This window comes from Rhinoderma darwinii, chromosome 5, assembly GCF_050947455.1.
Source record: "Rhinoderma darwinii isolate aRhiDar2 chromosome 5, aRhiDar2.hap1, whole genome shotgun sequence".
Lineage (NCBI taxonomy): Eukaryota > Metazoa > Chordata > Amphibia > Anura > Rhinodermatidae > Rhinoderma > Rhinoderma darwinii.
Window position 1 is genome coordinate 337,328,614 of NC_134691.1, and position 12,300 is coordinate 337,340,913.

The 12,300-nt window shown below is 43.4% G+C and overlaps 1 protein-coding gene across 1 annotated transcript in view; it reads right to left on the bottom strand.

Annotated features, from left to right (window-relative positions):
- Positions 1–12,300, bottom strand: part of ANKMY2 (ankyrin repeat and MYND domain containing 2) — a 32,898-nt gene that overhangs the window by 5,072 nt on the left and 15,526 nt on the right. The window contains exons 3-9 of the mRNA XM_075828780.1: positions 12,109–12,247; positions 8,174–8,272; positions 5,893–6,053; positions 4,920–5,134; positions 2,825–2,960; positions 2,042–2,170; positions 471–612 (exon numbers count right to left, since the gene is read on the bottom strand). Coding sequence (XP_075684895.1) covers positions 471–612; positions 2,042–2,170; positions 2,825–2,960; positions 4,920–5,134; positions 5,893–6,053; positions 8,174–8,272; positions 12,109–12,247 — 1,021 coding nt within the window. The remainder of the gene's footprint in view (positions 1–470; positions 613–2,041; positions 2,171–2,824; positions 2,961–4,919; positions 5,135–5,892; positions 6,054–8,173; positions 8,273–12,108; positions 12,248–12,300) is intronic.

A 12,300-nucleotide genomic window follows, 5' to 3' on the forward strand; every position in this document is an offset into this window, starting at 1 on the left:
TGTCCAGTTTTATATAAATAAAGCTTGATCCTTGAATAGTATGAATTTCCGCACTTTCTAATGGTCCCTGTGTTTTAATTCCTCACCATTCGCAAGATCTCTGCTTGCTGTCGGTAAAAGGTCAGGACAGGTTTAGAAATAAAACAATGTGTCCTGTTTGTCACAATTGTATCCAGTCTAGACAATCCTCTGTGAGGTCAACACATCAGCAGCACGGGTCTCTCTCCTGTCCTGATTTTAGTTTGATGTTACAAAGTATCAGTGCAGGTAAAATGTATCAGTCTGGAGTTTAAACTGAAGCATTTGTAAAGTTTAGGTAGATTTATACTGTAAAATGGGTAAATAGAGGTTTCTGTAACATTATATGTAACAAGCACTTTTTAAATTGTTACAGTTACATGTAGAGAACAACCAGGTCATGTGACCCAGGGGCGAGAGGGACAATGGTGTGACCCCTATTCTCCACCAACCTTCCTCCGCCGGCTTCTCCTGCCACTTCCTCTCTTTGGCAGCCTCCTGCTCTTGTTTCTCCCGTTTCTCCTTCAAGATTTGACAGACTTTTTTGTGGGTGAACCAGTGAAGCTTCTGACAGTTCTGACCACAGTAGACGACCTGAAAGACAATGATGCAGAACAGTCAGTATGCCCTGAAGCTACGACCTGCAATGAATGATGCCAACTCCCAGCATGCCACGGTCACAGCACGCTGAGAGTTGCAGTTCTACAACAGCTGGTGAGATACAGGTTGTAGTCCAGGGTCTCACAGCAATGCAAGACCAGGAGCAGTAACATCGTAAGGCAGGTAGATGGCAGCAAAGCGCTAAAGGTTCCTTCAAAGGGAACGAGGTCCATAATCCTAAATACTGATACAATCATTGGCGTCATTTTTTTTTAGTTCTATGTGCACAAGGATTTTTCTCTGACCTCAGTGACAAACTCAATCTAATATGTGGGTCAGGTGATGGTCTTATATTTTTAGAGGAGCCCTCAACCCTCTGCTAATGCTGCAGATCCCACCACTTAACCTCTGCATCTGGGATCAGCAAACCTACCCCTGCAGATCAATAATCCGCAAAACCCCACCCCTGCAGATCAATAATCCGCAAAACCCCATCCCTGCAGATCATCAGCAAAACCCCACCCCTGCAGAATAATCAGCAAAACCCCACCCCTGCAGACCAATAATCAGCAAACCCCCCCAGCAGATCAATAATCAGCAAACTCCCCCTGCAGATCAATAATCAACCCCCACCTGCAAATCAATAATCCGCAAAACCCCACGCCTGCAGATCAATAATCAGCAAAACCCCACCCTGCAGATCAATAATCCGCAAAACCCCACCCCTGCAGATCAATAATCTGCAAAACCCCACCCCTGCAGATCAATAATCAACCCCCCCCCTGCAGATCAATAATCCGCGAAACCCCACCCCTGCAGATCAATAATCCGCAAAACCCCACCCCTGCAGATCAATAATCCGCAAAACCCCACCCCTGCAGATCAATAATCCGCAAAACCCCATCCCTGCAGATCAATAATCCGCAAAACCCCACCCGGCAGATCAATAATCAACCACCCCTGCAGATCAATAATCCGCAAAAGCCCACCCTGCAGATCAATATACAGCAAAACCCCACCCCTGCAGATCAATAATCAGCAACCCCCCCTGCAGATCAATAATCCGCAAAACCCCACCCTGCAGATCAATAATCAGCAAAACCCCACCCCTGCAGATCAATAATCCGCAAAACCCCACCCTGCAGATCAATAATCAGGAAAACCCCACCCCTGCAGATCAATAATCAGCAACCCCCCCTGCAGATCAATAATCAGCAAAACCCCACCCCTGCCTAACATCAGCAGGCTCCTAGACAGTCCAGGGAGAGCTGCAGATTCAATACACTGCACCAAAGTGATGATTTTTGAGCATCTAGATTCGGCACTTGAGCAGGTTGTGCGGAGACGGCCCCCGTGGCCTCCATGTGGCCACCCTCTGTTGTAAAGCAGCAAAATTCCACAAAGAAAACGAGGGAAGTCTTACCAACTTGCAGACAGAGCATCGTTTATCTGCGCCCTTCTCTCCACATGTAGTGCAAAATTCTGCATCCACAAAGCCCACTTGGCCGGTAATGGCTTGTGTCAGCACGGAGAACGCCGTGGGGTCAGAACCCTGAAAAAATAAAAAATCCTTTACAAGTATCCATATCTTCAAAATCTACATAAAGCATTGAATTCATTTAGTTCTGCACACCTAGGCAGTTTTGCTATCCAGGAAAGAGGAAAAGATGGGTGATAACTCCTGTGTGAATTGCAATAGCGGCCATATTGGTTGTCATCGAGCTTTCCCAGAAACAGAAAAAAACGGAAGGGGCGGAATAGAATTTTTCACTACGTGAAAGAATAAAACTAAATTAAGGATTTATATTTACAGGGAATACTTATTTTTTATTTTTTTTCTATTGCAACCCAAGTAGGAGGGGAAGCTAGCTACTTCCTCCCTCACGGATGTCTCCATTCAACTACAGTTCCCAGGATTCTTTTTTCACCCATACCATTATGTTTTACATTCAATGTTAGAGGGATGTAAGGGTCCTTTCAATATGACTGACTGACTGACAAGAAGAGCTGAGGGACGAGCCTATGAGTGACCTGGTGACCGAAAAATTAGCCCCACAAGAGCCAATATGGCGGTCATAAAAATACTCTGAGCCAACAGATTTGAGGCAATTGTGATTTTCTTACAGAAACTGAAGATAAGGTCCTACATGTGCCTTAGACTATTTATACAGTGGATGTCCGATTTATTTTTTGCCAAATCCCTTACAATTTCCACAGGAGCGATGCTTCTGACCAGTTGCTGGAGGAGCGTGGCTTCACAATATGGAAATTTCCGGATACTTTCCCTGATGAATTTCTCTTGGTAAACAGGAAAACAGTCACCGTCTCGACCCTTCAATAAACTAAAGGATAAACATGGAGATGTTCGTCATCACTACCGCAACCGGTAAATTCACAAGAGATCTTAATGAGGAACTACCAATCAATATCAATTATATACAGATAATAAATTTATTCCTTGTTCATATACCTATATATGTCTCAAACACACAATTTGAGTTTCAAAATCATTCTAGACATTGTTCCATAAATACAGATAACCCCCCAAAAATACAAACAAATTAAAACATACTTAAAATTATAGCTCTAAGACCATCAATAAAGCACCAGCATAACCATAATAAATATTACGATCATATAATATGCAACAGGTTTACAAAAAATGCAGGGAGAGCGTATAGTGAACCTCCGTCCCAAATCCCCCTAATAAAGTCCACAGCCTATACAGTGATATGCTAATGGTAGTATATAGTATACACACACAATTGTAAGAGGCATGAAGTAATCTCAATTACCTGTGGCTGGCGTGATGGCTGTCAGTGGTCTCAGAGAATAAACACCTCGACACGCGTTTCGCACCCTTCGTCAGGAAGGGACAGTGTAACGAATATGGGTTTTTAAATGCTACTCCTGTGTATCGGTGACCAGTGGCGCATAGAGATTGAGAAGGCCGACCCACGTGTGCCTTCCGCGTCATGAGCGTCAGTGCGGTGGGGGGGGGGGGGGGGTTTCCTCCATCATGTACGCTTCCGCCCAAACTCATGACCCGGAAGGCACACGTGGGTCGGCCTTATCAATCATGCTGCGCCACTGGTCACCGATAACGAGGAGTAGCATTTAAAAACCCATGTCCATTAAACCTGACTAAGGGTGCGAAACGCGTGTCGAGGTGTTTATTCTTTGAGACCACTGACAGCCATCACGCCAGCCACAGGTAATTGAGATTACTTCATGCCTCTTATAAATTGTGTATATATACTATATACTACCATTAGCATATCACTGTATTAGGGGGATTTGGGACGGAGGTTCACTATACACTCTCCCTGCATTTTTTGTAAACCTGTTGCATATTATACGATCGTAATATTGATTATGGTTATGCTGGCGCTTTGTTGATGGTCTTAGAGCTATCATTTTAAGTATGTTTTAATTTTTGTATGTATATTTGTTTTTTGGGGGGTTATCTGTATTTATGAAACAATAAAGTATACTTTTGGACAAATTTGTGTCTGGAATGATTTTGATACACAAATTGTGTGTTTAAGACATATATAGGTTTACTGATGTAGCAGAGCTGATTCGGTTAAAGAATTTATTGAAGGCTGCTTTGTTTGTTCATCATGGAAACGATGCACTAGGTCAACCCCTTTCCATACGCCCAACAGCATTTAGACGTCATAGAGGTCCCCCACTCAGGTCTCCTCTCCAATAGCCAGAGTGAGGAGTTGCAGCAAAGAGGAGGATGCATGGTCCGGCCATGTATTAATTGTTTCCTCATTCATATGAATGGGCGCCATGAAGTAGAACATTTAATCTGCAGGGAAAACGTGTGGTTCTCCACATATATTCCCAGCATTATCGGATGACCGCTGGGAGTTTCAGCAGCTGAACTCCTGTCAGATGATTGCTGTACTCCAGTCACATCCAGAGCTGCATTCAGATTTTTGGTGGTTGTTAATGCGATGCATCTGCATTTAAAAGACATGTGACCTAACAACTAAGTACCCAGAATGCACTGCACTCTGCTAACTGGAAATCAGCAGAATTGTGAATGCAGCTGGAGTATGGGACCAAATGTAGCTAAAGATCAGAAAAAAGTAAGCAAATGAACTAGAATATATGTAGATTCAACTGTGACGTGATCAAATGTGGAGCTATATTATATATATAAAATGAAGCAACTAGTCTTGATTAAATATCCTTTTCAGTTGTGTGTATACTGATCTCGTGCAGACCTATGTGTTTCCATGGTTACAGACTACAAACAAACCCTGTGTAGTCGGATCCTGCAGTCCTACCTTTTAGTCAGAGCATCCAGCGGACTCTCGTGCTCCTGCAGGTAACTGCTGCACTTCTGGAAGATACAGCTGATGTAATGCATCTTCATGGCCAGGATCTCGTTCATGTCCCGCTGCTTCATGCACTTCTCACAGATCAGGTCCAGCACCGCGCTGCATTTCTTAAGAGCTTCAGGATCCAACAGCAGTGGGTTCTCTTTTATCAAGAAAATCATCTGGAGAGCAAATGGAACAGAATTTATTTTTTTATCAAAATATTCATATTTATTAAACCAGAATTTTATGTTTCCTTAAAATTTAATAATTTATAATTTACAGCATAGAAGTAGTTTTATATATAGATTAGATTTTTATATTAATAATTTTTTAATTCGGAGTTTAGAGGTCTGTTCCTCGCTTCAGCCATCTTGCCAGTCAGCAGGCATTCAATGTCAGCAGCTCCCGGCTGGCAAGAAAACTGCTAACAGAAAAGGCACTTTTCACGCCACGTCCATTAAAACGATACATTTATCTGGCTGGTGAATAGCGCCATCTTCCTCACCAATCAGCAGCACCCCTTTCCCTGTTTGCAGGATTTCTGTAAATGTTCAGAAACCTCCTCAGGTACCACAAAAACCCATCTAGTGTAATACACTAAATAGAGGACAGGGAGGAGGGGGATGCAGCTGCAGTTTCTCTCTCTCGCTTTGTGAGGTAGGAGGGGGAAGCAGAAGTAGGGAGAGGTCTAATTGGCGAATATTGCTTACATCACACCAGGAGGGCCCCGCCCACTCAGCAGGTACGGAGAGAGAATATGTATTTTCAAGGCAATTGGATCGTAGGGATCAGAGATTACAGGGAACATTTCTGGCTGCTCCACATCTAACGCGTATCTACAGCTGCCCGGGGATGGATTGGGGGCACAGACACGACGGACCCCAGGATGAAAATAACAAAGCAGAATTTTATACAAAAACCCAAACGCGAGCTTTACCTTGACCGGGTGGAGGTTGGTGGCTGTAATAATCTTGTGTAAAGGTCCAGCTAATTTAACCGGTAACTTTGGTTCTTTACTTAACCCTTGCGGTTTGGTGTAATAATCCAACTTTTCACGCGGAAAGAAGTTGTTAATGACGGTGACGCAGTCGTGCTGGCCTGGAAGATAAAGGTAAAAGAGAAGACAGAGATTCACATCCCGTTTTCGGAGGGGGGGGGGGGGGGGGACTGAGACTTTGACACGTTATTTGGGTGTCTCCATTAAAGTATTGTCTAGTGAACATTTAACCAGAAATATCCTACATATAATAGAGGAAACGGTCTGCGATGTAAGGATCCAGCACTCTGACGCAGGGGCAATGTGAACCAGCAAGTGCCCCCCCCCCACCTCAACTGGTGCCAAAAATTAGAAGCTAGGGGAGAACACACCTGAGGGTGACACTGACCTTGTAAAAGGGATGTGAGGGGGGGGGGGGGGTTCAAACAAGCTCTGGATGACGGGGGAGGGGCACATAAGCCAGGAATGACCTCATTTCATTTTTTGCTATGGGATCCCCCGTTTACACAGCCTTGCCATGCAGGAGACTGGGAAAGCTTAAACAACATCATATCTTATCTATCTATCCATCAAATAACTATCTATCTAATATCGTGTGCGGTATATATTTGCAGTCACAGGCATCTTGCACTCCTCTCATTCTGCCCTGGGTGATTTTAATTAGTTTAACGCTGGTTCCTACCAACCCCAGATATATGTGGGCTAAGGCCCCATGCACACGACCGTGTTCGGTCCGTGATATACGGTCCACATGTCCCGGACGAACACACTGCAGGGCTCCTAGCATCATACTGATCTATGACGCTAGGACATGCGGCCGACATACAGACCGTATATATCACGGACCGAACATTGTCGTGTGCATGGGGCCTTAGTCCCAGTTCTGGGTGTATGTGCAGCGTAGGTTCCCACCTCATAGAGGTTGCCTTGTCGTGGCAGGTGGGCTCACACAATTTGATCAAAATGTCCGCTAAGAACTTCCCTATTGTAAGTAGATTTAGCAGTAATGCATATTTATTTATATTTATTGGCCTAGGTGGCATTAGTGTTCGCAGTGTGCTGTATCTATCTATCTAATATCCATCTATCTATCTATCATATCTATCTATCCCATATCTATCTATCTATCTATCTATCTCTCATATCTCCTATCTATCCCATATCTATCTATCTATCTCATATCTCTTATCGATCTCATATCTCCTATCTATCGATCTCATATCTATCTATCTATCTATCTCATATCTATCTATCTTTCTATCTATCTATCTATCTCATATCTATCTATCTAGTCACAAGAAAAAACAAAAAGGAATAACAGACAACAAGCTACATGTATATGTATAATGAAAACTTATGCAACTTCCAAATATACTTTATTTCAATTTCTCACTGTGTCGAGATCACTGCTTGCGGTCAGTGAATGAAAACATTCTAGTTTACATCCTGGAGGTATCCTAATATTTCTCACAAGGGTTTAGTACATTTGTATCCAGTCTTCATAATTCTCGGTGAGCTAAAAACAGTCTGAACTCCAGACTGATATATGTTGCCGGCACTGATACATTGTAACAAAACTTTCAGAACAGGAGAGAAATTTGTGATGCTTGTGTATTTAGCTCACCAAGAATTGTCCAGACCAGATAAAATTGTAACAAATCCTCAGCTGTAATGAGTATTAGGTCTCTAGAGGTTTTCAGCCTCTCAATGTAAACAAGCAGAGATCTTGAAAATGATGAGGAATTTAAACGCAAAGTATATTAGAAAGTAGCAGAAGTTTATTACTCAATGATTACAGTTTATTTCCACTATGTCGTTTTTACATCCAACTTCTGCGCCATTTCCTGATATGTGTTCATAGCGTGCGGAGCTCCACTGTTCTGATGCTGAGCTCCAAATCCTCTGCTCTGATATAGAGTTACATGATAAAATTCTGCTGCCTGCAGCCACCACTAGGGGGAGAACACGGTCTATACATTGAACTCCATAATAACACAGTATACAGTAAGCTCCTGAGCTCCCCCTAGTGGTGGCTGCAGGCAGACAGACTTTTATCATGTATATCTATGCAGGGGGTTTGGAGCTCTGTATCAGAAAATGGAGCTTTGAACTCTACTTGAAAATTATTTTTCTTAACTGTACGGACAACTTAAACCAACGTTACCGATAAAGTGAGAGAAGAAAAAAATAAAACATCGTAAACGCAGCATTAAGGTTTTACCTACAAAAGCTGCCATTTGCGCCGCCGTTCTCCCCACAGAGTTGACCGCATCGGTGTCGGCTCCGTCCTCTAACATCATCCACACGATTTTTTTTTTTCCTAGGACACAGTAAGGGGGACAGACTCATGTGAAGACCTCAGAGAGAGCAGAACTTCAGAGATGCCGTCATTTATACGGTGCGCACTAAACGACCGGCCTGTCTCCATTTATAGGATCAGTACAAAATCAGATGAAGCTGAGCCCAGACACATCCACTTCTCTTCGTTACCACCCAGCTTCTGGCAGTGCACAGACACACAGCGTGTCCTCGCGAGATCACGCTGTGACATCACTCACTTCCTCCCACAGGAACTTCATCGCGTCGGATGAGCGAGGACACGCTGTGTCTGTGCACTGCCAGAAGCTGGGTGGTAACGAAGAGAAGTGGATGATGCTGATTCGTCAGCATCATACACTTCTACTCACAACGCCCAGCTAGTAAAAGAAGTAAAAACGCACAGATGTACACACAATACACGCCCAGATGTACACACACACACACACACACACACAATACGCGCCCAGATGTACACACACAATACACGGCCAGATGTAACACACAATACGCGCCCAGATGTACACACACAATACACGCCCAGATGTACACACACAATACACGCCCAGATGTACACACACAATACACGGCCAGATGTACACACACAATACACGGCCAGATGTACACACACAATACGCGCCCAGATGTACACACACAATACACGCCCAGATGTACACACACAATACACGCCCAGATGTACACACACAATACACGCCCAGATGTATACACCCAATACACGCCCAGATGTACACACACAATACACGCCCAGATGTACACACACAATACACGCCCAGATGTACACACAATACACGCCCAGATGTACACACAATACACGCCCAGATGTAACACACACAATACGCGCCCAGATGTAACACACACAATACACGCCCAGATGTATACACCCAATACACGCCCAGATGTACACACACAATACACGCCCAGATGTACACACACAATACACGCCCAGATGTACACACACACACAATACGCGCCCAGATGTAACACACAATACGCGCCCAGATGTACACACACAATACACGCCCAGATGTACACACACAATACACGCCCAGATGTACACACACAATACACGCCCAGATGTACACACACAATACACGCCCAGATGTACACACACAATACACGCCCAGATGTACACACACAATACACGCCCAGATGTACACACACAATACACGCCCAGATGTATACACCCAATACACGCCCAGATGTACACACACAATACACGCCCAGTTGGACATACATAATACACGCCCAGTTGGACATACATAATACACGCCCAGTTGGACATACATAATACACGCCCAGTTGGACATACATAATACACGCCCAGTTGTACTTAAGAAAGGCTCATTTGCATAAATATAAAAATGGTCATAACTTGGCCAAAAATGCTCGTTTAAAAAAAAAACACGTTACTGTAATCTACATTGCAGCGCCGATCTGCTGCAATAGGAGATAGGGGTTGCAAAATCTGGTGACAGAGCCTCTTTAACTGCCAAGCCTATTTTGCCGTTAAGGCCTTCAGGATTTTTTTTCATTTCTGCGTTGCTGCAATAGGTGGTTAGAACTTTTCTTTTTCCGTTTACATTTTTTTAATTGTTTAGTCGTGTGAGGGCTTGTTTTTTTGCGGAATTAGTTTTTTCTTTTTAAATGGCACCACTTTGGGGTACATATAACTTATTTATTAACTCTTTCTGGGATAATGAAAAATAAAATAGCAATTCCGCCATTGTTTCTTGCGGTTTTAAATTCATTCCAATCACTGTGCAGCGTAAATAACAGGTTACCCTTAATCTATGGGTAGTTTTACGTAGATGTATGTGGGCTTGTTTTTTGTGGGCCGGCTGTCAGTCACCACCAGGCTACCGCAGTGATCGCTCGGACACCACTTCTGTGCCCGCGCCATCACCACTACATAACTGTACGTTACGGTGGGTTATTGAGGGAAGGGATATATTTTGCGGCAGGGAGCAGGGGACACACCACCATCAACGCCAGCCAGCCCTGAATAAGTTACCATAGGGGAGGGGGCAGGGGTCCTTGATTGAGTGTCCCTTTAAAGGGGTTGGATAATCCCTACTTGTGAGAAGGGTCTCTTGACAATAAGCTTATCACAGCATCCCGCTGTGACCTCTGTGGGTAAGTGTTTAATTTCCCTGCAGCGCCTCCACAGGGCAAATTAAGCATTACACAGTGTCCATTCATATCAATGGGCTCTTTATAACACAAGACAGGTCATCCAGTAAAAGACGCTCTATGTAACCGCTCTCCACTCTGACCAAGAGAGGAGGATCCAGAACAGAGAACTCCCCGCTATTTACTCAGAAATCCCTAATGGGGTGTATGACAATGGATTTTCTAAACTGGACAATATTTCGTTTCTACATGTGTCGGCAGCTGCCGGGCACCGTATCATTACCACGATTCTGAATACTCTGAGTAACCAGATAATGGGGCAGGATCACAGAAAAGGTTAACAGAGCAATTATTAAAAGCCAGAACACAGGGATAATTATCTCCTCAGCGATGTGTGGGAGGGGAAGATGACAAATGTAAAAAAAAAAAACAACACGGATGTCTCTGTAACTTGTAGTTGAGCTTATAAAACACAGAACTTTTTTTTTTTACTGTTCCAATGCATCTTAAATAAGAATAAAAAGCAACTTTGCAAATTGTCTGGATGAAAAATCTCCTACCATTTAGTGTATCCAGCTCTTATGTGTCTCCATAGTTACAGACTACAAACAAACCCTGTGTAGTCTGATCCTGCGCTCCCTCAGTCTTCTCTTGCTGATAACAGTAGACGATGGAGTGAAGTAACACGTGACTACAGTCTGGAATTATGGAGACACACAGGACTGCATAGGAGCTGCAGACACAAAACGGTGGAAGGTTTTAAAATCGAGACTATTTGTAAGGTTGCTTCAATGTTAGATGCATTAGAGCGATAAAAAAAAAAAAAAAAATATTGTTTGCATAACTATACACACCCTTCAAAGGGGTTTTTCCCACAATTAACATTTATTGGAACTGGATATGCCATAAAAGTCTGATCGGTGAGGTCCCTACTTCTGGGGGCTCCATGGACCCCCAAATAAGAGTGCCTGCTCCCAGTAACCAGCGGAGGAGTGTCTGCACATGGTTACTCTATTAAAGTTAATGGTAGATTTGGAAACAGTCAAGTGAAATTGTTACAATTGTTTCCAGTCCTCTGTGGACTCCAGGCTGATACATTTTACATACTGGATGCAACTGTAACAAACCCCTAGCTGTGAGAAGTATTATGTCTGGATGGGTTAATGAAGTAATATGTTTAATTACTGTATCATGAAAAGTTCTGCAACTAGCTCTGGTCACACAGCTGCAGTTTGGTACAATGTACCCATCCAAGAAATTCTCTGAGTTAAACAGCACAAAACTCTGTCCTGGACTCCAAGTTAATGGTGCGCACCTACACTGATACATTGTAACAAAGCCTCATCTGTGAAGAATATTGGGTTTGTACAGATTTACAATGTCTGGACGTAAACAGGAATATTTTCATTCACTGACATTAAGCAGACCATTGGGAAAAGGTGAGAAAGTTGTCAGACTTTTCAAGGTGTGTTTACAGAAAATCGGAAAGGCCAGATAATGAGTAGATAAAAAAAATAAAATAAAAAAAAAGACACAGCCAGCCCTATAGACAGTGCGGTTCTCAAATGCAAAATGGAGACCTTTAAAAACCCATTTAATTGGATGTAACATGGCAGCTGCGGTTTTGCTGCAGTGTGATTTCGGCTCTGCAGCAATTTCAGAGTGACCTCAGGTTAAAGGGCCCAATACCTGACAGACAAGCAAACATCAGCGCTGTGTATCCGTGCTCGTGCTCGTTGCAGTTTACGTCAGCTCCATGTTGTAGCAGCAGTTTGCACATCTCCACCTTCCCCTTGTAGGCCGCGTGCATCAGAGGGGTCATTCCATGCTGGAAAAAAAAAAAAAAGGAAATGATTGGTCTTTAAAAAAGACAAGTCCACT